This window comes from Acanthaster planci, linkage group LG08, assembly GCF_054643075.1.
Source record: "Acanthaster planci isolate LZ-2023a linkage group LG08, COTS_SCS, whole genome shotgun sequence".
Lineage (NCBI taxonomy): Eukaryota > Metazoa > Echinodermata > Asteroidea > Valvatida > Acanthasteridae > Acanthaster > Acanthaster planci.
In genome coordinates, this window is record NC_141784.1 from 9,127,876 (window position 1) to 9,151,104 (window position 23,229).

General features: G+C 43.5%; 3 protein-coding genes and 1 non-coding gene across 5 annotated transcripts; 2 read left to right on the forward strand and 2 right to left on the reverse strand.

Annotated features, from left to right (window-relative positions):
• The first annotated feature begins 65 nt into the window (after positions 1-65).
• Positions 66-11,980, forward strand: LOC110990135 (uncharacterized). 2 transcript variants are annotated; one of them, XM_022254986.2, is made up of 7 exons: positions 66-305; positions 3,604-3,801; positions 5,480-5,944; positions 6,336-6,803; positions 7,562-7,756; positions 9,403-9,867; positions 11,074-11,980. In XM_022254986.2, the coding sequence occupies exons 1-7, from the start codon at positions 176-178 to the stop codon at positions 11,394-11,396; spliced, it is 2,244 nt and encodes a 747-aa protein (XP_022110678.2). In that variant the 5' UTR covers positions 66-175; the 3' UTR covers positions 11,397-11,980. The 2 variants fall into 2 exon arrangements, with proteins under 2 accessions (XP_022110678.2, XP_086996394.1); XM_087140268.1 differs by lacking the exon at positions 66-305 and adding an exon at positions 1,442-1,577.
• A 346-nt stretch (positions 11,981-12,326) lies between these two features.
• Positions 12,327-14,306, reverse strand: LOC147798367 (uncharacterized). The gene has a single exon (XM_087139971.1). It carries the CDS (start codon positions 14,304-14,306, stop codon positions 13,209-13,211), a length of 1,098 nt encoding a protein of 365 aa, XP_086996097.1. The 3' UTR covers positions 12,327-13,208.
• A 2,051-nt stretch (positions 14,307-16,357) lies between these two features.
• LOC147798368 (transient receptor potential cation channel subfamily M member 5-like) lies at positions 16,358-23,219 on the forward strand. Its single transcript, XM_087139625.1, has 2 exons — positions 16,358-17,869; positions 18,160-23,219. The coding sequence occupies exon 2, from the start codon at positions 18,199-18,201 to the stop codon at positions 18,490-18,492; it is 294 nt and encodes a 97-aa protein (XP_086995751.1). The 5' UTR covers positions 16,358-17,869; positions 18,160-18,198; the 3' UTR covers positions 18,493-23,219.
• On the reverse strand, positions 21,923-21,995 carry Trnar-ccu (transfer RNA arginine (anticodon CCU)). Its single transcript has one exon. It is a non-coding gene; the product is annotated as a tRNA-Arg (tRNA).
• Positions 23,220-23,229: the final 10 nt, after the last annotated feature.

The window sequence follows — 23,229 nt, forward strand, 5'->3', positions numbered from 1 at the left end:
GAGCTCTTGGGCCAACCCAACTTGACTCATGATTATGATCGGGCTGTTTACCGCGCTGGGCTATTTAAAGACCAAGGGAACGAAGGTACTCCCACAACACGCACTTTCAAAGTTTTGGAAGCTTGCAAGACTTGGAGTCTCCTTGCAGACTCTCAGACGAATTCCATAGCCGAGTATGCAGCGCCTTATTGGGGACCGAGTAGTTCGGTTGGTGGTGTTTGTGGTTGTTTTCTGCACTCTGAGTGCTATGAGCCAGTCTAGTGATGAAGACTTCGAGTCAAGTTATTCAAGTTCCAGTCAATACGGTAAGTCATGATTGATACTTCATAGTATATAGAATAATGATATCCACAGAGCTATTCGACATCTTGTTCACAACCAGTCAGTTTGTTTTCAGCATAAAAGACATAATCCAAACACCGTGGCGGTTCTCGGTGTGAACATTGTGACCACAGGAACTTCGGTCGTTGTCTGTTACCTTCGTTGTTATTCTATTTTTGCGAAATAGCCTTGATGGACCTTTTCAAATTCATGCAATTTTAGTTTGAAATAGCTCCCTTAAGATCACTTGCTACAGCCTAGAGTCAATCAGGAATTACTCGCGGTCAAATGAATTGGAAAGTCACTGTTTTCTTCCTTTTTAATTATAACACAGGTTTTGCCCTTTCTCGACGGTTATATTTATAAATATTGCATACTCAGTGCTTGTCCGAGAGCTTGTGTAAAAAATTCACAAGCTCACTCAGTTTGGACTCGAACCCACAACCTGCTGCTCACTCGTGCAGACGTCTTAACTACTCGACTACCGGCTGGCCAGTCGATCCGAGGTCCGAGAAGTATTTCCTTCCTTGCCTGTTCTTCCTTGCCTGTTAATTAGCCCCAGGGACTGTGTCTCGGCCATCACTTTCCAATTCTAGCTTTTATGTGCAGATGCATAATGACGTAACCAATTTCCTAATCTATGTGAGCTAGGAGCATGTTCTTATACGTTGAATTTAAATTTATGCATTTCAGTTGGTCTTTATGTGATGTGCTTCCAGCGCAAAGAATGGATTCACTCAGTATTTACCATCACCATGAAAATATTAAAGTAAAAAGTTCATCCTTGACGTGACAAGTTCAGGCTCACGAACGTTCAATCCAAGTGCCCCTTCTAGTATTAGTTTGATGTCATAGCTTACACTGCCTGGATGTACAAAGTGAGCAGCTTTCGTTAATTGGTTGAATGAAAACTAGTCAAGATTTTGGCACCACAGCATTATAATAAACCTTCTCTTTTTCAGTGAAGTTTGTTGAGGAACACATATTCAGATTCGTATGTGGTTCAGATACAATATGCGGCATTACAATTAAATTTAAGGTCAGCCATCCACTTTCTTCTGGGTCTGTAGTAGTCTGTAATAGCTCGGGCAACGTGTCGTTTGTGCATATAAGGACTGGCAATGAGGACACAGTGAACATCTGCCCCGCCGCGCCGGATGCATCGATGAGGGACTGTGAGTGACGAGATGGTCTGAGTTCCCAAGGCGGAAGGCGGACAATGGCTGCCTCGTGACCGCTATCCTAATTGCCTGCGTGTTTTGATTAACAATCAATCACTAAAAACTCTTTTGCGTTGAACTGATTGACAGCTGTATATATAGTATTTTTAGCCACTGGTATAGGCAAAAGTTCGACGTGAGGTAGAAAGAGCATATCCCGAATGTTCAAGAAACAAACCGAAGAGCTATTCTTAGTTATATGATGTGATTTTTGTTATGCCATCGAGTATTCTTGAATATTCAACTGGACGTGTTTTCATGCAGAATATTCCCACGTGTTACAACCGGTGGCTAATAGGGCTAAATGTTCGGGGGACACCTTGGGTTCACTTATTTTTCAAGGGGGCACCTCGAAGAAAACAAGGTGTAGCTGCATAGCTATATATAAACTCAACGGAGTTTATTCACAAATTTCAAATGGGGGAGGGGCCGTCGGGGGGGGGGTTAACGTGCATCGACTGGAGGGCACGTAACCCTTGTAGTTACGCCACATGGTTGCAACAGTGCAAACAAGATTTCACTGGAAGTTGGAGCAGAAGTGGTACGGTAGTTTTTCAAATCTTAAAAATACTTTCATTGACATAACATTTCAATACAAGAATGACTTGCACAACCAGCAGGGGACGTAGCAACAGCATTTTCTTTGAGGGGTGCCAAAGTCAATTTGCCCACTTGTTACTTGTTCACCAACCTCATGACGTGTAGAATTCAGAAAGTTTGGAAAATGGAAATCCGTGATGCGCTATACATTTCTTGCTTCACGAGAAATGCCGACGGCCAACTTCTTACAGTTTAGACCTATGTACCAATCTTGGATTCATTTGCCGACTGAAAACTCTGTTTGCCGACTGGATTGAATTATTTGGGGGTGCCGCAGCTTCACACCCCTGGTCGCAACGCCTCTGACAACCCAATAAGTTTGCAGCATTCGATAAGGAAAGGAAGGAAAGGACAGAGCGCACTGTCCCAAACGATGTATACCGCCACGGCTCTTAATTTCAGAATCTATGCAACTCACCCGAGGGAATTCTCAAAAGGTTATGGTGTACTATTTTCGACAAACATTTTTCTCTCTCTTCAGCCTCCCTCCAGGCGACGTAACTACACGACGCGACGCGAGTGTACACACGTAATGGCAAGAAGGCGACGGTGCGACCCGATGGCACGACGCAAGAGAGCCTTCGTGTCGTGTATTTGCGTGTTCTGGAGGGAGGCTAAAGAGAGAGAGAGAAAAAAAAAATAATATGAAGTTAATGGTGTTTAGTTTCAAAGTGCTGTACACTGTAAAACTGCTTTTGCCCAACAATGGGTCCCGTGTGAATCGCGTGTTAGGCAAAAAGATATAACACTGGGAAAGGCATGGAAGGGGGGGGGGCGCTAGGGGAATTTAGGCCCCCCCTAGAAATGTTTAGCTTCACCCCCCGAATAAATGCAAAAAAGGAAAAAGCTCTAGCGAAAGTTAAAAGGTGAAGTCACGTCCGAAGGGTCTAGCCCCCATAGCTTTAAAACCGCGCCTGTCACTGGGTAAAAAGTATGGGTAAAAATAACATTTTCTATTACTGTTGTATACAATTTGGCAATTTTTACCTTCATATCAGGAGAACAACATGGTGGGGTAACACGTTGAGAATATGCCTAGCGTTTTACTGTCTGCGACGAGTGCATTCATTTTTTTTACACTTGCGCTTACCTGCATAATGTCGTCATAGGTTTAGGCGAGCATGCGTAATATGAAGTAATAATTTGATTGTCAAAAGCAAACGACATCTACTTACACATGTCTGGCATTTATTTTACATAATTCACTTGACTGGAACCAACTATGCCCCGACATGAAACGGTTTTTCTGATTTGTTGTCAACGTTATCTGTCTAAGCCACCATGTTTTCGTGTCGCGTTGTAGGATACTGCTCAAGCCCCTGGCTCAACGGGTCGGTTAGGCTGGGCCCGAGAAAACGTTGAGAGTCACGTGAGTGTCAAATCAAATGCAGTCTGGCTTATCCAAATGAGCACGAGGAAAGTAATCAAGCATCTTTTTTTTCACTTTGCTTTCTTTTGACAGAGGGCTGGCCGAAAAGACTACCGTGCATAGACAACAACCGCAGAATTTCTTATCACGGTGAAACCTACTCGCCTTGCCCTTGTTCGTCTTGCACGTGCCAGAATTCTACTTTGCTTTGCTTGATGCAATCCTGTCACCCACCAACATGCAGCAAACCAGTTCATCCTCCTGATCGGTGCTGCCAAGAATGCCCATTCAGTAAGTTGTCACTTTTACTCATAAGTGTCAGCAGAACAGAAGCGTATTGAGGACGTGACTCTGTCGCTCACTTCGCCCGGCCGGGCGAATTAGTATTTCGCCCGGGCAGATTGTTTTTCGCCGGAGCGGATTATTGACGAAATTACGAAAAAATAAGTATAGTCCACCCAGGCGAATAGTGATCCCCCTGACGAAATGATGGGCCGTTTTTTCAGTCATGTCCTGGGAAGAGTGAGCGGCCTCTTTTGGCGAGTCCATTTGAGCTAATTAACGTGTAATTTTTTTTTTCGTCCAAATGCAACGACTATTTATCATATCCTGCCCTGTACACGCTGAAGAACCTGGTTTACAGCCAGGGCCTCCCCTAGCCAGAAAAAATAAAAAAGTCCAGCCAGCCTCCAGCCAACTCCCATAAGACTTGTGCTAAGTGGCCCCTTGTATACAATCTAATGGACTGTTTACAAAACGGTGCCGGGGGCAGACAGTGGAATGTTTTTTATCAGTGACAGCTGTCTGGAACTTGTCAGAGGCCTCCTTCGGCTGTCTCTGAAGTGTTATTTTGGTTGGGGGGTGTTGTGGTGGTAGGGTGGCTTGGCTGGCGCGTGGCGAGGCCCCCTCCCAAATCGGGATAGTCTGGAATTACGCCCCCCCACAGTACTGTGATGTACTTTTCGTGGTTTTTAAGAGCTGTAGAGGCTAGGGGACAACCACTGAAGCATTTATTTACCTTTAGGACGGACTCAGGGCTCTGCAACCCTGAGAAATGATACGGACTCATCTGGCGAGGCCGGTCCAGAGACCGTGTAAGGAAAAATTCATAACCGCGTCCCAGGGTCTTAACCCTAACAGTCCTCAATCCTTCACCTGTTGGAGGACTGAGGACTGTCAGGGTTAATACTCTTCCTTACCCTGGTTTTTATGGTGTAGGGTAATCGGATCGATTGAACAAATTTCAGGGGAAAGTCAACTTTTGCGAAGCGTGGCGGTTGTGGTGGTGAGTGTCTTGTTCGAACCCATTGTCAAACCCCTTACACTAACTTTCCTCTCGGAAGCGGTGCATTCCAGGCGAGATAACTGTCTCTCAAGTTTCTCTGGAATCAATAAGCAGGGGAAAAGCTGTGTCTGAGAGCCTTGTAACCCAGTCCAATCTCTTTTTTAAAGTGGAACCCTCTTTGGATCACTCTCGACTTTTTTTTTCTGTTGGGAAAAGCAACCACTTTTTAAAATGAGAATCTGTTGGCGTCAAACGCGAGTTCAGATTCCAAGACTCACCGTGCAGCAATCAAACCAGACCAATAAATTGTCAATTTTTTATCGCTGTTCAGTAATGCCGTTCGTCCTGACGTGCATAGTATTGATTAACCCCAACACTCCTTAATCCTTCACCTGTTGGAGGACTGAGGAGTGTTAGGGGTAATCAGGAACTAATTAATACATGCGTTCCCCTCTACTCTGTAGATAGTGCCCAGAGGTAATGTTACGCCAATGCTTCCGTGAGGTATATCCCGTTGTATATATTGGGGCTTTTGCAGATCAAAAAAGAAGTAAAACAAGTAATATCTCATTATTAAAAAAAATTGTTTTTTTGGTGGGGAGGGTGCCCTACTTGGTCCGCTTCGACATAGATGATGATTAATTTATACAATGAACTTATCGTGAATCTCCTTTTGTACACTAGATGTAACCGTGACCAGTGTGACACCAATGCTTTCTGGAGTTCTATCCTCTCAGGCAGGCAGAGAAGAAAACTTTTTCACCGTCAACCTGAAAGTAACCTACGCAAACACCAACGAGACCACGAACATAGTGGGACAAGGCCTTTGGCAGACAGCAATGTGGTTGAGTAGTCAAGAGGACGGGTCCGTCAAGCTGCCAGGCACCCTGGTGGACAACGTCCTGACGGAAGGCCAGCAGTCCCAGAGCCTGCTGAAACGAGGACGTACCTCGACAAACTTCTTCATCGAGAACATCAGGTACCCAGTAGACATGACGGATCTGACCGACGGCAAGGCGCAGTATCTCTGCGCCAAATTCAGCAAGGGCGAAAACCCGGAATTTGAGAAGTCGTACCTCGAGTTTCACTTTGAGGCGAGACCTACCGAAGACGTGCTGATTGGATGCACTCTCCTGGAGAACCGTAGAGGTTAGTGCTTTTGTTCTTTACAAATCGCTTCACGAATTTCAGCAATGCTTTGTTCAATAAATACTCCATGTTGACAATATACCTTGTCGAAAGTTACCTTGAACCTGCAGATGACTCTTGCACAAACAAGTCAACTGTTATACCAAAACGTTTGCACCACAAGTCTGTGCCACATAAGTATCTGGACCGTATAGGCAAAACAGGCCGGTGTTTTTAACGTTGGATACCAAGGGTGTCAATGTAACACCACCGTGTTTGCAGTATCGTAGATGGGCCATTCTGACCGGAACTGGGCCACAAACTCCAATAACAAATGTCCGACTTGGTTGGAGCGATCTCATTGTGTTGATCAGTATTTAGCTAATCGTGAATTTCCTTTTGCACCCTATAGATGTGAGTGTGAACAGTGTGACACTAATGTTGTCCGGAGATGGATCCATCCAGGAAGGCAGAGAAGAAAACTTTCTCATCGTCAACCTGACAGCGACGTACGCAAATACCAAGACCACAAACATAGCAAGACAAGGCCTTTGGCAGACAGCAATGTGGCTGAGTAGTCAAGAGGATGGGTCCGTTGAACTGCCGGGCACTCTGGCTGACAACGTCCTGACGGAAGACCATCAGTCTCAGGACCTGCTGGAACGAGATGCGGTATCGACCAGTTTCTTCTTTAGCGACATCAGGTACTACGTGGACATGTCGGATCTCAAATGTGACGAGGCGCAATACGTCTGTGTGAAGTTCAACAAGAGGGATAAGCCGGAACTACAGAGGTCGTTCCGGAGGTTTCACTTTGCGGCGAGGGGTCGACCCAGGGAAAATGTGTTGATTGGATGCACTCCCCTGGAGGGTTGCAGAGGTTGGCGTTTTTGATCTCTTCCAAATTTCAAATTTCAACAATGCTTTGGCCTTGAATCCAGGTACAATGCATAAACCTCATCTTACCCAACTCCCTTTTGAGCGCAATCTTGAACCTTGCACAAATTGATTGTTCCACATCCTGATTTTATTTGCCTTTGAATAACATCCTTCAGAGGGTAATCAACTCAGAAAGGAGCACAATAAATTTGCGCAAGGTTCAAGATTCGGCTTGACGTCTCCATGCATAATGCTCCCTTGGCGTCGACAAATTGTTTCGAAATAAAGACTTTTGAAGAAGTGTGAGCTATTACGAGTCATCTTTGATTGGGTGTAATTGTTAACGGGTTACAATGAATCGTTAAAACATTGGGTTTGATAAATCAGGTTGATATTACAGATAACTTGTGTTTCTGATAATGTGAACCATCCATCTTCATACTCCGAATTAAAGGCCGGTTCACACTTTAGATGAACGCGAAAGCCAAGCAATTTGACTTCATAAAAACTCTGCAGCAACCTTTCACTAAGGTCAAATGTGTTCAACTTTTACGAATTCGAAACGGGAATATTTGATCTGACGTCACAATTTTGCGTTTGTGTTCACTTTTGCGCCGAGTACGAGCCGGCTTTCAGCAGCATAGGAAAAAAAGGTATTTCCTACAAGTTATTAGAGGTCCGAACTCAAGTTGTTTAATATTAATACACTGGGCATATTAATATTGACAGTTAAATTTCCAATTTTTCCCCTCACAATAGTCCCGCCCGCGAAGTTGCCTTGTAGAGACAATACCGGCCAGTGGTATCTTCACGGGGAAACCTTCTCGCACACCGTTTGTTCGTCTTGCACGTGCGACAACTCTGTTTTGCGCTGCTACTTTTACTCGTGCCTACCACTGACATGCAGCAAGCCAATTTCTCTTCCTGGCAAGTGCTGCAGAGTATGCCAATACGGTAAGTTCTACCACTTATCCTGCCACTTTTAGACCTCAGTGTATCACTTTTACCATCAAATTGTTCAAGGCGTTGAAGGCAATGTAGCCAATAATTCTTTGTCGCCAAAGAAGAGCCATTTTCTTAATGTGTGATTTGTCTGTCTGGCCACAATTGCTTTATACCTGGTCTGACTATACTCGCTGCAAACAAACGACGCTTTTATACAACAATACCCTTTTCGGTACAGAACCGAAGTAGATTATGGTATTATATGGTATTATAGATTATGGTATTATAAAAACGTAGAAGATTAAACGTCGTTTTGTGGATGACAGAGTGTGGTTGAGCTGGGCTTGCGTAGTGTAGTGAGTAAGGAAAAGAATTAAGTATTGTGGATGTCTTGGTTCGAATCTCAAGAGGGTATTTTTTTTCTTTTCGTTAAGATTCTTTCCTTGGCACGGATCAGTTTTGAAAGGTTTATTACTATCCAAAGTTTTAGCCTTGACGGTTCTGTTATTTAAGGACAAAAGTTCATTTCAGCACGTTGTCGGTCAGGTCATACCATAATATGTTTTGTCTACGTTCCGAACAGGGGCATTTCTTTGTTAAGGCCTTGTTTGTTAATAGCGGGGAGTAGTCGGATCGGATGCGAATCACATGCTCTGACCAATTGCGTTTGTAACAGCTCATTTAAAGTAAGTTAAACGTTGCAAGTAAGTTGGACAATTTGCACTATTTCTAAAAAGTTTTACTTTGTTTAACACTTGCCTTAAACCAGATCTCCCTGCATAAAGCACATTTTCAGGTTGTTTTGGTCAACTTCATACTCGGTTAACTTCAACTTCGTCCCAAGAAGACTAGAACACGCAAATTCGACGAATGTAGTCATTTGTCGTTCTAAATGATCAATGATCTTTTCCGGCATTCGTCCAATCGATTTCGTTAGTTCAACAGGAATTGTCTGGCCTGATGATCTTGTACGTCATGCAAGAATTAAAATCTTTGTTCAATCGATTATGAATTCGATTGGAAAACAATCGAAATCGTATGATGACGAAATTAAACCGTTCAATTTCTCCGCTTGTGTGCATTTGAGAGTACAAATCCAGAAACAAATTTTTAGAAGCAAAACTTGCTTTTTTTGGGGGGGGCGAATGATTCGAAAACCATTTTTAAAAAGCTCTTTTTTGGGAGGGGGCATAGTCTCCCCCCGATCCGCCCTTGTAGCGATTGTGCGAGATTGGTTGATTATTAAATCCTGTGGCACTTTAGATGTTACAGTGAACGGTGTGACACCACTGCTGTCTGGAGGCTCACCGCGCAGCAATCAAACCAGACCAATAAATTGTCGATTTTTATCGCTGTTCAGTAATGCCGTTCGTCCTGACGTGTATAGTATTGATTAATCAGGAACTAATTAATACATGCGTTCCCCTCTACTCTGTAGATAGTGCCCGGAGAAAATGTTACGCCAATGCTTCCATGAGGTATATCCGGTTGTGTATATTGGGGCTTTTGCAGAATGAGAAATGAAGTAAAACAAGTAATATCTCATTATTAAAAAAATACTCTTTTTGGTGGGGAGGGTGCCCTACTTGGTCCGCCTCGACATAGATGATTAATTTATACAATGAACTTATCGTGTATCTCCTTTTGTACACTAGATATAACCGAGACCAGTGTGACACCAATGCTTTCTGGAGACCAATCCTCTCAGGGAGGCAGAGAAGAAAACTTTCTCACCGTCAACCTGAAAGTAGGCCTAACCTACGCAAACACCAACGAGACCATAAGCATCGTTGGGCGTGGCCTTTGGCAGACAGCAATGTGGTTGAGTAGTCACGAGGACGGGTCCGTTAAGCTGCCAGGCACCCTGATGGACAACGTCCTGACGGAAGACCAGCAGTCCCAGAGCCTGATGATGCGAGGAAATACCTCGACAAACTTTGTCATTGCGAACATCACGTACAAAGTGGAAAAGGATCTGATCAGCGGCAAGGCGCGGTACCTCTGTGCCACATTCAGTAAGGGCAAAAACCCGGAACTTGAGAAGTACGTCCTGTTTCACCTTGAGGCGAGACTCTCTGAAGACGTGCTGGTTGGATGCACTCCCTTGGAGGACTTCAGAGGTTAGTTTATTCGGTCTTTACAAATTTTCGACCAGTGCTCTGTCACTCCATCTTCGTTATTTATAAAAAGCCAGTGAACGAACCAAAGTTAATGTAATGACAGGCCATCTATTAAGGAGTGCCGCTTAAAATATTAGTTTAAGGACGCCAAGGCCAAGGAAAATGGGCAGAAAGAGTCCAAATTTAGCCGTCTCAAAATATACAGAATTTTATTTACATGTCAACTTTTGAGGGTTGAAATATCTAGGTTTGATCACAGTTAATTACGATTGAAATCCTTTATTCTTTACATGAAAATTCCATATTCCACGGATTCCTCAAATTCCAATTACTCAAATTCTCAATTTCCCAATTTCCTCAAATTCCCCGAATGCCAGGCCGGTGTACAACCGTGGACTTGGCCTTCCAGACAGCACCTAATAATGTAAATCATACAAGTCGCCACACAAACAAACAGCTGAAGTACAACGTAGAGTGAACATGGCAATATCACATATACGCTTCACGTTAAACTTTTACATTCAAGACGGTGAATCTTCACTCCAAAATCACTCATTCCGCGTTCTGCTATGACCCCAATAATCATCAAGTCGGGTCACACACTATGGAATCATAGATTGCGAGGGTGAAGAGACAGCAAATCAGCTATTACAATGCAAGAAGCTAGTTTTCATGGTAACAGATTAATCCCAAGATACTCACTCTGTGGTGCCCACACTGGAAAGGATTACAGTTATTACTCGCACGCCCACCGCACTTCCTTCGCGGGAATTTGTTATACATTTTTAACGGGCTTGGTGGCGTGCCAAATAAACCATGGTGCCCCCTAAAACCGTGACACGCTTCCCTACATTAACATTTGGCCTTTTTTCAGTTCAGAGATAAAGCCTTTATTACTGTGGTACTATACTTGGAAAGTGCTTTTCAAATAGATTCAATCCATTAGAAGACAGTCTTAACTCCTGGCAATTTTATAGTGGCCCTTTTTCCTCATGTTCCTTGTACACCACGTTGTGTATCCGCAAACGGTCGTTAGACACGGGAAATATGGCGCGGATTCAGTCTTTAGTAGATTGATTTCTTCCGACAACAACCAGATTGAAACAACAACAACACCAAAAGCAACTATTCAAAATATTTGAAAAAAATCTCCCTAAAAAGAAAGGTTGTTGCTCTTCTGAAATATTTTCTAAATTTCTCACATAGGCAACGTTCGATTGGTCGGTGGTCCCAATCCCTGGAGTGGACGCGTAGAGATCTACCTTGACGACACCTGGGGAACAATCTGTGACCGTGACTGGGACATGGATGACGTCCAGGTCGTCTGTCGGCAGCTGGGGTTCACTGGGGCCAAGGAGGCCAAGCTGGGCGCCTACTTTGGTGAGGGGGAAGGTCCAGTCCACATGACCGGCTTGGCGTGTAAAGGCACCGAGAATCATCTGCCTGAATGCCTGTCGCGTTACTGGGTGAGACCCACTTGTACCCACAAGCAAGATGCAGGGGCGACCTGTCGTGATAACAGCGGCTAAACAAGTACCTTGAGCTGTTGACCTTGGTTATTTCAGTTAAATGGCTATGGTTACATGTAGCGTGACCACTGTAGAATTTCAGACAAAATGCCATGTATCCATAACTACGTCGTGGACTTTCTGCCTCACGTATGATTTTAACTGTAAACTCAATTTACTGCTATTATATATTCTCCAGTGAAGAAAAAAATAGTTGTTGAAGTGATACGATACACGATATAATGATGCTTTAACTTCTTTTTATTTGAATACAATGTAGCCACTTAAATACTCTTATAATTTGTTTGCTTCGTGTAAAAAGTGAAAATTGTATCCCAGTCTCTTTATTATCTACACGTGACGGTGACAGTTCTAACCTACAACCAATTATAAACCTAGGCTCAATGCAACGATAAAAAACACCGCAACTTGGAGGTTAATTGCTCACTTTTCAGACAACAGAACTTTACAAAAGGTATATTTAAGCCTACACTTTTGTTTATGTGTCCCACAATGCAGTGTTAGCAACTTTCGTCTAACGTTCTGTCACTCTGCAAGTGGATTCGCTAACAGTTTCTTGTGTGAAATAAAGGTAATTACCGCAAGCAGTGGTCTTGTTAGGAATTTGTCATGGAGGTGTTGGGGCTTGAAAGGTCCGTGCGAGAATTTTCTAGGTACACATTTATACTCTCGTTGAATATAAGAAAACCATCTGACATTTTAGACAAAGGCCTTAGCCTTTTAAGGCCACTTTCCATATGCACGTCAACACCTGCGCCAAGCGTTGCGTGTCCATTTGAATCGCTCCCGGCCGGGGGCGATTTTGACGACCGAACGCAATTTGTGCCCATGCAACGGGTGAAACGCACGAACGCATCGCATACGCAGCGCAGCCAAAAAACGTACATAATGGAAAGGCACCTGAAAATTCATCAGTTCATCGCGTAGCTGTGTTCGACATGAACTTGAAAACGTTCCTCATTCAGGTGCATTTCAAAACATGACTTTGGAACTTCTGAAATCCAAATCCTAGAATATTCAATTTTCCCGGAATGTACAGTATTCACAGAACGGAAACTTCATCCGTGGACAGTCTTCTTTTAAGATTTTGAGTAATTTTGTTGCATCAAAGGAACGTAGGTCTCATGCATAAATGACATATGATGGACAGAACCTTTTAAGTAACCGATACCTGGGAATGGCAAACACCTTTCGCAATTTCTTTTTCTTAATTTAATTCCACAAAGATTTTTCTATCAGACATTCAACACAAAAATGTTGAATCATATGAGCTTATGTATCATCATTCACTTCCTTTGTTTGTGTTTTTTAACCTAACCCTACAACAGGGGTAAATCCTATCCTTATCGAGTTATGCTTTCCATTTCAAGGCTGAATGTTCTACATACGAACAATAACAGTCAAGCCAAGTTCCAGCTTCCTGGCAAACGACACATCAGGCAAATCCCTGCAAAAGACTGTTTTTAAGCCATTATACTTAACGGATAAATTTCATCAGGAAAGCACCAAATTTGTTACTATAAACTCTGAAGAAACATTGAGATACCTGCGTACCTCCTTGAAAACACAACACTGAACCCTTCAAGTTTCAGCTGACATTCAAAGATTGGGCAGTTACACTCTATTATGCCTGTGAGGCACGCACTACGCCCCCCCCTAAAAATCCCCCCATCACCTCTGTTGAAAGAATTTGATAGTAAGATAGAAATAACAATAAAAAAAGGCGTGGGCATGTTTTCTCCCCACCGTGATATATCCATTCCCCGAAGTCGCATCACCTGGCAACGCCGCCTCTTTGAAAGCAAAGTTACGTCAACTGAACTTCAGAACGGCATTTAGCCGTTCGGGAAGTACATCGTTAAATTCGTTGCGCACAATGGCCTCAAACTCGGCCAAGAGATCCAGTTTCATCATATCGACAAAAGTTGTGTAGTAGGAGAAGTGCACCACAAATGCCGATCCAACTATGCAGTTTGGGTTCGGGACGTTAGCAGAGTACAGCTGGGTCCACCACTTTTCATCGTCACCGATTGGTCCCAGCTCTAGCAGACGCTTCAAGTCGATCAAGGATATGTCCATCAGCATGAAGTTGATACTGAACCGAGATCGGTCCGGCGTGAGCTTTAACCCAGGGAAGAGGTACCTGTCCAGCGAGTCTCGGCGGTAATTGTGTAAAAAAGCTCTGAGAGCGAGCGAGGCGCATTCGGGTGACTTCCAGCCGCACTCCGCATGCGGGGAAAACCCAAAGCGGAGGTTCTTTGGGTTGACCTCCCGGTCGAAGATTCCAAGCTCTTGGTGGATGAAATTACAGCGCCAGTTGGAGACAATGTTGCCGAAATGAATAAAGCATCGATTGGGATCTTGTTGCTCAATCATGTTCCGGAACGTTCCTGGGTGGATGTACACGATATCATCATCCATCTTGAAGTATTTGTTGAGAGGATGCCGGACGAGCTCGTCAAAAATGACGTAGTAAAACTCCACGAACGCTCCGGGGTGGCGGTTTCGTTTGTCCTCGAGACTGTTGAGGTAGCGAAACTGAAACACTTCGTCTTTCAACAAGGCATTGGCCGCAAGGACCAAGTCGTGTAGATTGTCATCCGTCTGGTCATCGTACTGCATCATAATGTAGTACACTTTGTCCGATACACCGCCGTGTCTCCTCAGATCGCGATACAGGTAGGGGAAACTCACACGCAGGAATGACCAGCGGCCGGAGAAAATGCACAGAATGTTCTCGCCGTGCGGCGCGGTGCTGAGTCCGCCGTGAACCACCCCCGCAGGCCCAATGCGCACGGCACTTTTCTTTGGTGGCTCCACCGTCGTTGGACACGGTCGGTAGTAAATAAACACCGCCGAAGACAGCTCAACCAGGTGAATCCGAAAAGACTGTCTGCACTGCCTGGCCATCTTATAGGACCAATGATACAACGTACGTGATAACAATAATGGTGGCAAATGGAGTTACATCATGCATGACCGACTTTTCTGATCGGAAATAGCAAGGGGAAGGCTTGGATTGCAAGTACTCAATTACATTCTCAAGGACAGACGGGTGTGATTCCTGAAGCAAGCTGTCTGTCTGTCTTGAAAAGAATTCTTGGCACGATTGTGTTGATGGCCAGTCTTAGGCTTGCAAAACAAACATCTCGTCTTGAGGCAATACCATTATATTTTTTTCCAGCACCATCCTGATTTAAAGTGTAGGGTGACAGCGGCTGGTACGCAATTAGGGTGAATTGCAGGGGGTGGGGCAGAGAAGTGTACACCTTGTGTATGGAGGGCTACGGCGATAAATTGTGGCTTCTGTATTTTGTGTACTCATTTTCAAAATTTCAAATGGGCGAGGGGTTGGGGAACCGGGACTAAGCATGCCGACCTCCACCGGCCGGGCCCTGACCAGGGGCCCCTGCTGTTACGGCACCTTTTGGTATAATGAGGATACCGGCGGCTATGGCTGCATCAGCTGTCGAGAGTCAGGTTCAGGTGTGTCCCCACCGGGGGGGGGGTGGGTGTCCAGCTGACAATAGGCGTAACCATACCTTTGGAAGTCCCTTTTTCTGGACATGAACTAAGACATAGCCAGCCTCGTGTTTTCTCGACAACCCGTTTTCAGGTTGGGTTGGACCCAAAAGTGTGTCAGTAGGAACACTGAAAAGTCCTTTTAGGGAAACTGAATTCTTTTCTCTGAGACTGTAGACATGTTCTGTCTTTCAATTTGAGTTGCTAGCCGCACACATTAATGTCATGCTTATCACCACGGCCCAGCACGATCATAGGGCCGGCTCAGGCCTGGTTTGTGTCCTTCCGTCATGCATGACATGCATACTACGGTACAACAACTCAGAAAACAGAGAACCTGTGCAGCTATCCTGATGGGGTTGAAAACACTTGACTCTAATTCACGGTCCTGGCGAATCATAAACAAATAATGTCAGGCATGAGCAGATGCCAGAACCTTTTTTTTTTGGGGGGGGGGCGCTACATTCTGGGGCTTGTAAGTTGTAACACGCTTTTTGAAGGAAGACAAATAAATAACTCTAAATTGCCTTGCTCTGCTATATACATGTATTAATGCTCCGGGAGGGATGACCCCAGTGTTTGAACTGGAAAGTCCGAACTCAACCACGTGCATGGTTAACATATTAGACATACACATTTCGTTTTAATTTGTAAATTAAGAGAATTATCTCTTGCAATTAATTAATGTTACCTGTACTTTGTTATATTAAATTTCTTAGGGTTTTTTGTTCTTGTTTTTAATGTAAGATTTTAGTGAGTGAACTGGTGGATGGAACACAATTTCTTGTGTTATGTGGACACAGTAAATTTGAACTTGAAGTTAAATTTAAATGTCATTTGACTCAGCAGCAACCAAATGTAACGCAGTCGGTGGCACATTTCACTGTTTTTAAACATGCCTGGAGGCGCGCGTGAAGACAAATTTTCAACAGCTCTACAAAATCTGCACCAAGCAACCCAGACCCACATCCCCACATCCATTAATTTTTGCAGCACTCACCAGAGCCAAAGAACCTGCCGCAACAAGGGAAGTGGCTGCAGCAATCCATAAGCACACATGGTATTTGTAGTCGCAGCCATAACTTCCGGGCGCAACCTTAGTCTGGTGCTAACATCAGAGGTCGTGGGGACTCACACTGCACGGGTCATAGTTTCATTCTACGTACATTGTTCAGGTTCAGGTTTAATGTCATGTCTTATTATTAGAGTTTCACTCTACCTACATTGTTCAGGTTAAGGTCAATGTCATGTCTTAATCTCCACTCTTTGAACCCTGTTATAGTTTCATTCCACTTACATTGTTCAGGTTCAGGTCAATGTCATGTCTTACTTCCCGGGGTTCAAAGAGTGGGAAGTAAGACATGACATTGACCTAAACCTGAACAATGTAGGTAGAATGAAACTATAACAGGGTTCAAGAGTGGGAAATAAGAAATGGCATTAAACCTGAACCTGAACAATGTAAGTATAATGAAATATATAACAGGGTTCAAAGAGTGGGAAATAAGACGTGACATTAAACCTGCACCTAAACAATGTAGGTAGAATGAAACTATGGTTCAAAGAGTGGGAAGTAATACATGACATTGACCTGAACCTGAACAATGTACGTAGAATGAAAGTATAACAGGGTTCAAAGAGTGGGAGGTACGACATGACATTGACCTTAACCTGAATAATGTAGGTAGAATGAAACTATAACAGGGTTCAAAGAGTGGGAAATAAGACGTGACATTAAACCTGCACCTAAACAATGTAGGTAGAATGAAACTATGGTTCAAAGAGTGGGAAGTAATACATGACATTGACCTGAACCTGAACAATGTAGGTAGAATGAAAGTATAACAGGGTTCAAAGAGTGGGAGGTACGACATGACATTGACCTTAACCTGAATAATGTAGGTAGAATGAAACTATAACAGGGTTCAAAGAGTGGAGAGTAAGACATGACATTGACCTGAAACTGAACAATGTAGGTAGAATGAAACCGACTATAACAGGGTTCAAAGAGTGGGAGGTACGACATGACATTGACCTAAACCTGAACAATGTAGGTAGAATGAAACTATAACAGGGTTCAAAGAGTGGGAAATAAGACATGACATTTAACCTAAACCTGAACAATGTATGTAGAATGAAACTATGGTTCAAAGAGTGGGAAGTAATACATGACATTGACCTTAACCTGAATAATGTGGGTAGAGTGAAACTATAACAGGTTTCAAAGAGTGGGAAGTACGACATGACATTGACCTGAATCTGAACATTGTAGGTAGAATGAAACTATAACAGGGTTCAAAGAGTGGGAAATAAGACATGACATTTAACCTAAACCTGAACAATGTATGTAGAATGAAACTATGGTTCAAAGAATGGGAAGTAATACATGACATTGACCTTGACCTGAATAATGTGGGTAGAGTGAAACTATAACAGGTTTCAAAGAGTGGGAAGTACGACATGACATTGACCTGAATCTGAACATTGTAGGTAGAATGAAACTATAACAGGGTTCAAAAAGTGGGAAGTAAGACATGACACTGACCTAAACCTGAACAATGTAGGTAGAATGAAATTATAACAGGGTTCAAAGAATGGGTGGTAAGACATGACACTGACCTAAACGTGAACAATGTAGGTAGAATGAAATTGTTTTTGGATACGTAGAATGAAAACAAAAATGACACCATCTTGAACCCAATAATGAAAGGTAAGACATGACATGACCTGGTCATTTAAAACAAAATCTCGCATTCAAATCTCAGTCAATATCATCTTCGCACTACTGTAGAAAGTAGAACATCACAGTTTTCTGTTGTCAGGTCTCGTTCGTTTGCTTCTTGGTGCTCTTCAGCTACATTATCTTGGCAGACTTCACCGAACATGTCTCACCGGCCGAGATTGTTCTCTATGTGTGGGTCGGGTCGTTAGCAGCTGAAGAATTGAGACAGGTATGAACAAGTTATGTTTGGTTCTGGTCGTCCCAATAAACTACACAGTGGACCTGTATGTGAAGACCACCCCCCTCACTGTAACAACACACTGTTATGAGTGCAATCCTGAATAGGTTTAAATGAGTTATTGGAATTTTACCACAGTGATGCAGTTCGTATGCACGGCTCCTTTATCCTTGGTCTGATTTTTAAGAATAGCTCTCATGTTTATCAGTTCGCCACCAGATTTAGTCAGGTAATGATGTCTTTGTCATCCCTCTTTCTCTCTCTCTCCATCCGACTGCCAGATCGCCCAACAGGAGTCCAACAACTGGAGGATCTGCTTCATGTCTTGGATCGCCCAGTACTGGAATCTCGTGGACTCCTCAGCCCTGATCCTGTTTGCCGTGGGCATGGCCCTGCGCTTCCAGACGGCCACCCTGGACATGGCCCGCATCATCCTGGCACTGGACCTGCTCATCTTCTACATCCGGCTGCTGCAGATTTTCTCCATCCACAAGAACTTGGGGCCCAAGCTGATTATGATCAAGAAAATGGTGAGTCCACACGAGAGACTGATCAGACTAGACACCGTATCTGCGGTGGCACCATACTCATCATACATACATTCTGCAGCTTGATGCACATAGGCATTTGGCAAGTCACGACACCCTTTTGGTCAAAGAGACAATGCATACCACCTGTCGAGTGTCATTTCCACCACAGTAATTCTGGTTGTCAAATTACACAATATGGCCATTTCTCATTCTATTCCATAATACCCTGTTGCACGCTTTGTAAATCTAGCTCCCCCCTAATATGCCGTCAAGTTTCCTTGCTGCATCACCTAATCCGTCTGTTGTTTTCCATTGTAATCCTAAATTGGGGTTCTTCTAGTATTTCTATTACATCCTCCCCATTCTAATTCTTGTTTTGTTCGTTTTCCTTTTTTTCCTTTTCTTTTTCCTTTTCTCATCCAAAATTTCCTGAAGAATTCAGGGCAGTTCCAATTTGAGCAACCTATTATCATAGGTAATTCTTAAACACAAAGATATCTGGAAGTAAGAAATCATTGCCTTTAATTCCACTGCCATTTTTGGATAAAACGTCTTTATACCTGTGAATTTCAATTAATAATGGATTGAGTATAAACAACATCACCAAATTTCCACTTTTGCACGGAGTTGCCCTTTATCTAGGATCTGAGTACTTTGGTTTCATACATGTATTTCTTTGTGTATTTGCGTAAGCTAATTTGATATCTTCCCGCCTACAGAAGGTAGATCCATCTTAATGCTTGTTATCTTTTATGTTTGGAGGGCTTTCTCCCAATCCACATGACAGGTTTTGCATGCTACAGTTGATCAGTCAAATATTTCATTGTTCTGCACATTCTTCAGCAATTGTTCATGGGTTGTTTTGGGGCATCATTTTGCCGAATTATCCCCAGAAACCCACAGACAGTAGAATGTCCAATCAATTTCTTGTCATGACTGCCAAAATGCACTTTTGTTTAGCCTCACTTATACAGAGTCTCACTTATACAGAGTAACATATTTTTAGCCCATGAACTTCCGCACATTTTTTACGTTGTACGTCGCTAGGTATATTTTTTCACAGAAAGTGTGTGCTGTAAATGTGTGTGGCAATAACAATACCGCCGTTTCACAATAGTGCGCCACCAAGAGTTTGCAACGCGTTGGCCAATCACAATGCGGGAAATTTCTCGACGCAGTGCGCGTTTGGAAAGGGTCGACAAATTGTGCGCGTTATGATTGGCCAATTAACGCATTGCAAACTCTTGGTGACGCACTATTGTGAATCGCCCGTACTGTATACAGAAACTCCTGATTCGTATGCAGTCGGGGCAGTAAAACTGTATCACGGTAATACTGCACGAGTAGCTAGTTTGGGTAGAGATTCTGTTTTCAATTTGAAAGTGAAAGAGCAAAAAGGTTTTCAACTGAAATCGAGGCCTGTGCACGCCGTTTTCGGTAATCGTTGAAGAATGTGTCAGGTACAGTACAGAGCGAGCACTGCGCTTTTCTTAAATGCTCTAATGGTATAGATCTTGTTTCAAAAGTTTATATAAATCGTGTGTTTTGTTGGTTGCCTACTACTCTCGACTTCCCATGTGCAAAACCAAACCAGCGGTATGTTTGTTGCTGCATTGACGCATCGGTACGATGTCCCATGAAGCAAACTGCAAGTTCCGTCGTGCTGCGCTGATTACCGTCAAACAGGCCAGTCCAAGAAGATTGTTGTGCCCGGCGATATTCCTGCACAGTCAGGATACTCCTGGGCGAAACGTAAGAGGGCATAATTGTTGTCCGGACAACCTGGAGTGTGGCGTCCGTAAGGGTGGAGAGTTTTAGGTTTTAGTTTGTTTTTGCTCTGTAAAAAAGAGTAACCTTTATTCACGAGTCGTCCAAAGCGGAATCAATTTTTCATCTGGGGAAGCTGGGAATAAATAAAAATGTATGAACTGAAAGTTCTCTACAAATCAATGTCACTTTTAATATTTTAATAAATAATTTTAAATTTGTAATTAGTTATGTTTAAACGTTTTAAGCCGCACAAAAAACTCAAAGTTAGGCGGGGAGAAGGTTGGCCGTAGCACCTCTGAGAGCGAGGCTCTAGTGGATTGCCTTAGAGACACGGATGCATCAGAACTCTATGTAACATCAGATCCAGTAAACTGCATGGGAAGGCCCTCGATCGTCGTCGAAAAAAAGTAAAAATTCAAATTTTGAGTGGTCGGTTTTGTGCAGCGACTATATAGAATTTTTAAGCTCAAAACTTTGACTCTGGAAAACAGAGTCGTTCTTGGAACGCTTGTCGTGTCTGGAGCAACAAGCTTTCACACCAATCAATTGCAATATACGTGGACGTTTAACACCTAAAAGTAATTTCTGTATTCCACTTGAGTTCTCAAAACGTAAAGTACTCCGTGTACTTTTAAGCCACTTCGTGTCCCGTTAGTCTTTTTGAAACATGATCGATACAATGGGAAGACGCTATTTGAAGTGGGTTAATTTGAAATAAAACATAAAAAAATTCTACACAAACCAGCCAGCGCCCTTCAACTGCGATCTCTGTACCTCACATAGGCTCATGAGTAATGGCTTACCTCGTTTGCAGCCAGTGACCACGCCTTACGTGATCATTTACTGTAGCCCCCACCGTTGGCAGTAAGAAATGTAAAACTCATTGACTACAGTCTGAAGCTACTGTTTTGTGACAGTCGCTGTAAGTACATATCGCATTGTAGTACACTTTCTGTTATCAAGAGGGCATCAGAAATGTAAACGCTGTACAGGAGTTTATACCCCTCCCTCAAAAGTCGACAGGAAAGGCACGTGTAGATAATTGGCACCGCTAATTGGCTCATCGTTCTGAGCCTCCAAGGATCGTTTCATAAGTCGTTTTGGCGCGGTTGTCATGAGCTATTGGGGAAGAGTTGCGTTGAGAGTTGAGTGCGAACAGAGATTCCCCCCCCCCCAAATATTGCCCTTGACAGAATTTTTTCCCCACGTCCGTCCCCTTGTGTAGACTTATTCGCTCAAATACTTTTTGTCCCCCGAAATGAGGAAAGCCTTGAATTTTGAGTCTGAAACCCAGATTCACATGCATAGTAGGAAGCTCGGTAATTGGGAGAAACATAGCCCGCGCAAGACCTCGGTGGCTGTGGGTGCAAGGAAGAACCGCGTATTTGGTACGAACGTACAATTTTATATAATTTGACAAAGTTTTTGTGGGAGCAAATGGGGGTGCAAACGGCTTTTCAGTGGGTGTTGCATGCACATGACATCACGTAGCGCCACTATTGAGAGAGATACAGTTTATGTCGTCATTCAATTAATATGAAAACCCAACACAGGGCTTTACCCCGTTGGAGGCAGCCAGTAGGTATATCGAGTGAAATTTCGTTGGACTTCTCTGTATTGTGAACTACAAATTATTTTTTCCTATGTTTTTCTTGGTGGGAGGGCAACATTTAAAAGTTATTTAAGTCCCAAGCTTCACTCTTTTTTTAATATCTAATTAGAAAATAGAAAAACTATACGACTATATCCCTGGCGGGACTCGAACCCGCAGTCTTCGGTTTAGGAGACCGACGCCTTCTCCATTAGGCCACAGGGACTTCGGCGTCAATTAAAGGTGGAAAACAGCCCATTCAGACGTGGCCTTGTGGGGGAATAAAATCCGGAGATCATTCTTTTCTTGACGATTTCCGCCTTTTCCTTTGGGTGGGGAGAGTTTCTCGTTTTTTCTTCTGTTCAATTGAGAAGGAGTTATAAGTCAAGGAATTTAACCGAGTTATTTTCCACTGGCAGCCGAGCGGGGGGGGGTGCCCTTCCTCACTATTTCGACCGGGGGCCCTCCTCCCACTTCCTGCAGGGCCTGTAATGGGGTGGGGCTTAATGGATCGACCTATTAATGCATGCTGATGCTTGATGGTCTCCCCCCCCCCACTTTGAAAAATCGTTCCACCGCCGCTTGCGGTGTCAAGTCTGTTTTCCCAAGTCAAGTCATTTTTCCAGCATATCTCACGTCATTATTGACAGGGTACTCGTCGATTTTGATATATAATAAGTTATTCTTCCCGCTATACACTGTTATATGATGATGTTTGTAATTATAAGACCAAGTATATCCTGTGAAAACAGAGAAATCTGCTTTTACACATCGAAAGGCTCGTATACATTTTTCTTATACATGTGTATTTATTTCAACAAAAGTTGGCAATGCCGACAAGTCGCATTTTGTTCAAATCACGTCCTCCGAGCCAAGTTGCGAGCCATTTTGTTTACAAATCAAGTACACAGTCAAATAAACTGCGACTGAAGTCAATTTCAGTTCCACAAGTCTGAAAAAGTGGTCCTGCCAAGTGACGTTTGCCGTAGCGATTCATCCCGAATGATCAGCCAAGAAACACCGAACCCAGAGTTGTTAATATCATGGAGACCGATTGCGCCAGCTAAATCACGTAACCTTTAGTGGGTTTCACTCCTAGAGCAAAGTTTTGAGTATTGTTTACAAACAATAACGCCAATTTATGGTGAAGTACCCAGCACATCAGTAGTACGGTACCTACCTTCGGCTTCATTTTTGGTAGATGGTACTTATGAAACACTTTGCTTTGGTGGACGCCGTGTTTGTTGAACTTCAGTCCCTACTATAGGTCACGTGACTTTCGGGCGCAATCGGTCTATTTTTGCAACCAAAATGATGGACAGTAAGCACACATAAGCTGTATGCTGTCCTGCACACGTAATGAATAGCCATTTTGGTCCCGGCGCTTCCCTACAGGAATAAGGCAGCTTCAGCCTGACCGACCTGGGCTCAACCGCCAATACAACGTTCCAATATATTTA